The 4102-nt window shown below is 41.7% G+C and overlaps 1 protein-coding gene across 2 annotated transcripts in view; it reads right to left on the bottom strand.

The window, feature by feature from the left end:
- The window catches only part of SPP2 (secreted phosphoprotein 2), a 31225-nt gene that overhangs the window by 14017 nt on the left and 13106 nt on the right, over positions 1 to 4102 (bottom strand). For both annotated transcript variants that reach the window (XM_019523361.1, XM_019523360.1), the window contains exon 5: positions 1743 to 1797. In XM_019523361.1, the coding sequence (XP_019378906.1) occupies positions 1743 to 1797 (55 nt within the window). The remainder of the gene's footprint in view (positions 1 to 1742; positions 1798 to 4102) is intronic.

Genomic DNA, 4102 nt, shown 5'->3' with positions numbered 1-4102 from the left:
TGGGGTAGCTGGGGGGGGGGGGGCACAAGGCAAGGGGGCTCCGTTCCACCCTGTTTCCCCACCTTCAGCTCCAGCTATGGCAAAGCCCAGCTGGCAGCTTTGTGCAGCCCCCTTTCCTCCCCCTTCTTCCCCTGCTAATAACCCTGGGGACAGGGATGGGCTGCTGCTCACTGCTTGAAGCACCAGCCTGGCCCCACAAAAGTGCACAAAATTAACCCTTGAGGGAACCTGAACAGAAGTTCCCTAACATGTTGTGCTCTGTAGTGACTTAAGTTAATAGCTGGTTTATCAAGGGTTAATTTTTTGCATGATCAGTCATTTAAAAAGTGTTCTGCAGTCATAAGTGTGTGTTACGTCATGGCTGTATAGCATATTCAAGGGTCAGATTGTGTGAAAAATGTAATTTGTGTAAGTGTCCCTAGTTTCTACCAGCAGAGTGACAATTCTCCTAGTGGAAATGTACCACCTGTGCAAGGCCACTGTTATCTCCTCAAAGGTCACTAATAACGAAGTCAGGAACAAAGTTTCCACTCGTCACAGGGACTTGCAGCTAGCTGTACAATGGGATTCTGTTCTACGTATGGATAAAGCTTGTGCAACTAAAGAATTCCATCCCTCTACAGATCATTAACTCTACACAAAGGACAGACATTGACGCATGTACTAGTTAATGGGCTAAATTCCAAATCTGTATTTGGATGAGCTTCAATTGAAATATTCATTCCCCTTAATGAAACAAGAACAAAAGGCAGCTGAAAAATTAACTTTGTCAATGTCTGATCTTCCCCCTTCAGTCTAGAGATTCTTCTTCCAAAATTGAGGTTGATGTTTAATCTCTGCAGCCATACCTGCACCCCTATGCACCTAACACTTGTCATGCTTGCACTCTCCTTGTGTGGCAGTAATGGGTGGGGTGGAGAAATACAAAATCCTTTTTTTGACCATCCCCAATAGGAACTTCTGCAGCTGGATTCTTATTACCTGAACCCTGAATATAAAGGTAAGGGTGTGCTTCTGTAATAGCCACATCTGTAACTAGGTGTACAAAAGGGTCATGGCCCAGCCCTCTCTATATAGGCCAGGGAACAAGGGTTACAACTGGAAGAAAGCATGCTTCATCCACTTACAAGGCTGTGATGAAGCTTTGCCTCTGTACAACCTACACATAGAGAATCTTTAGTCATTGCTGGGGAATAAGTGACTGCCTCTTGTGACACCAATGATGAACCATTGGCAGGAAGAGCTGTAGAACAGCTCTGTGCACTACTTAGTACTGTTAGACGCTACTGGAGGAGCTGTGGCATTGGCTGTCTATGGAAAGCCTAGGAAAGGACTGCACAAGTAGTAAGCAAAGAAAGCATGGAATCTGCACCACTGCCCAAGGTGGTAGAGTACTGCCATTCCCACCCACTCTGAATTGTATGTCCTGCTATCCCAGCAGAACTATGGAAAGCTCGGATTTCCATTATTATTCCACATTATTTACTCCAGCCACACTGCTTTACTTTCTACCTGCCAACCCTGGGTTGATAAACTAATTTTTTTGTGGGGTTTTTTTACCCATTTTAGTCCGAACATTTATCCCAGCATTGCTACCACAAGAGAATATTCATTGGATTGAATTAAAAGCACCTACACTGAAGTGCCTAGCTGAGGGTCTAAGACAACTTTGTCTATGTGAGACTCAAGTAATACTTATAAAACATGCACACAAGAAGTCAGCCACTTCCAAGGTTACCTACCTTTATTGCGGCCATTACCCCGTCTATTCAGATCCATCATTCTCAAGTACCACATCTATAAATAAAGACACATCTTTGAAAGGTCTATCTGCAGAGCTGTCAGGGTCGGCTGACTCTACCTGCTGCTTTATTAATTTATAGTGATTCTATCCTTTCTAAAGTGAATAGGTGGTAGGGAAAACAAAAAAGAAAGAGCCTAAGAAAAACAGGAACTGAAACTGGGACATCCAGTCCAAGAAACTGCTTTAAAAATAGGACTCTAAAAATGGGCTGGAGCCTCTCTTTCATAGCACAGCCAGATTAATAAAAGCCCTTTAAAAATACTCTATTCTCAGTTTGACCCTCTGAAGACTGATAACATCAAGGTTTGGAGCCTTGCAGTTTTCTAAAGGTTCATCTGGAAGTCAGCCTCTCTTTGCCGATCATCAGTGCCATATTACCGTAGGCCTGATGTTGACCCCACTGAAATCATTAGGAATTCTATTGTTAAGTGGGATCAAGAGAAGTCCCATGTGATTCCAGGTAACAATACAACTGGAACACTGATCACATCAACCTTGCCATGGTGCACCCAACCATTGCACTTCTTGAAAAGTGCCAGTCCTGCAACTGGAAGCTGATTCTGTAGCTAAACCAGAAATGTATTTGTTGAGGTGGGCACTCAGGTCAACTTTCTGGTACTATGAATCATTTTTAAACAAGTCCAGCTGAAAGCAAACAGGAATTATTCCCCCTCCTGGTTTCCATGCAGTGAAGTACTCCATTGCTCCAAGTGGATTCCATTGGCAACAGAACTGGATCTGTAATCACTCCATGACAAGATACCCTGAGCATTGTTAATCTAAAATCAGGTTTTTAGCTATCACTTGTGACTACAAGTCACCCATAAAGCCACTATCTCTTTCTTATCCAATACTGTGGTAATGAAAAGAAGGGAACATACTCCCTGACAATTGTTGCCAGGTGAACACTTCTGAGCTATCTTAAAACCCCCAGGGTCATATCGTCAAGTCCATCCAGCTCCAATCTTTGCAGAAAGAGGTAGTTTCCTTTTTATCTAGGGTTGCTCCCTTTGGCATTTATTTTCCATTAACTTTTTCACAAATGCATTTCCTGATGGGAATACTGGCAGTAATAGAGAATTTTAAGTAACTGTTAAAGAATAGCCACAGAAAGGATTCTCCTTGTAAAAACAAATGTTTCCACTGAAAACTCAGTTTAAAAAGTATTAGGCTTAACCTATAAGGAAACAAAAATCAGCATCCCAAACTAACCCAAACCTTTTGCATTTCAAATACTTAGCATGCCCTCCTTCAGTGCTATTATCTGACTAGTTTTGAACAGGAAATACATAAGAAAATTGTAAACTTTACTGAGAATTCAAAAAGAGAGGGGTAGGAAATTTGATCCAATTTATACAAGTTAGACATTCAGTTCCAGCATTTAACCAACAGCACAAGCTGTCCTTATGTCCTGGCATTATGCCTGAAGTGCTATCTTTATTTCTGAATGTAATTATCTGTCGCAACTTGTAAAGGGCTGGCAATAAAAAGGAGACAGAATGGTGAAAAATGTTCAGCCCTGAACATGACATGTTTCAGCCCTCACTGGGTTTGTTTAGTTACAAACCAGAAATGCAGGTACACATTTTTCTGGTGGTACGAGCTGGCCCCCAGTTGCAGATAAACCTGATTTGGCATCTTTTTTTTTCAAGAAGTCTGCAAGTTTGTTTGCTTTGAAACAAAGCCAGATTGAGCTCTGAAATTCTGATCAGCGTTTATTCAAGCCTAAACCTCAAACCAGGCAGCTCAAAAATGAAGAAAAGTATGGAACCCAAATCCCATTTGAGTGAAACCCCTGCAGTTATAATATTATATGGTTGGTTTAGGAGTGGTTTGGTAACAGAGACAGAATATTTGTTTCTGTTGATAAGACATACTAATCAGCATCCCTAGGCATACACATACAATACTTTACACACAAAAATGAGGATCAGAGTTGGCAGATACTCTAGACTTTCACAGCAATTTAAGGGATCCAGGAAGCAAGGTCAGATATTCCAGCTGATCAGAATTAAGCGTGATTAGAGATGACTTGCCAAACCACATACAGCTTTTAGACTGAAATTTGAATTACAACCAGAAAGACTCAACGGTACTTCAGTCTAGAGATCACAGCAAAGGAAAGCTGCTAGACAGTCAGAGACAAAGAGAGAGAGAGAGAGAGAGAGAGAGGGAGAGAGAGAGAGAGAGAGAGAGAGAGAGCACATTGTCAGGTGTGTCAAAGCTGGTTTGCATAGAGAGGTATTCTTTACTTTGCTGAAAGATTATTTTATTTTCAGCCCTGAAGTGATCTCTACA

The sequence above is a fragment of the Gavialis gangeticus genome, unplaced genomic scaffold (genome assembly GCF_001723915.1).
Source record: "Gavialis gangeticus isolate Ggan-Ray unplaced genomic scaffold, GavGan_comp1, whole genome shotgun sequence".
Taxonomy (NCBI): Eukaryota; Metazoa; Chordata; order Crocodylia; family Gavialidae; genus Gavialis; species Gavialis gangeticus.
This window is presented reverse-complemented; position numbering and strand designations above follow the sequence as displayed.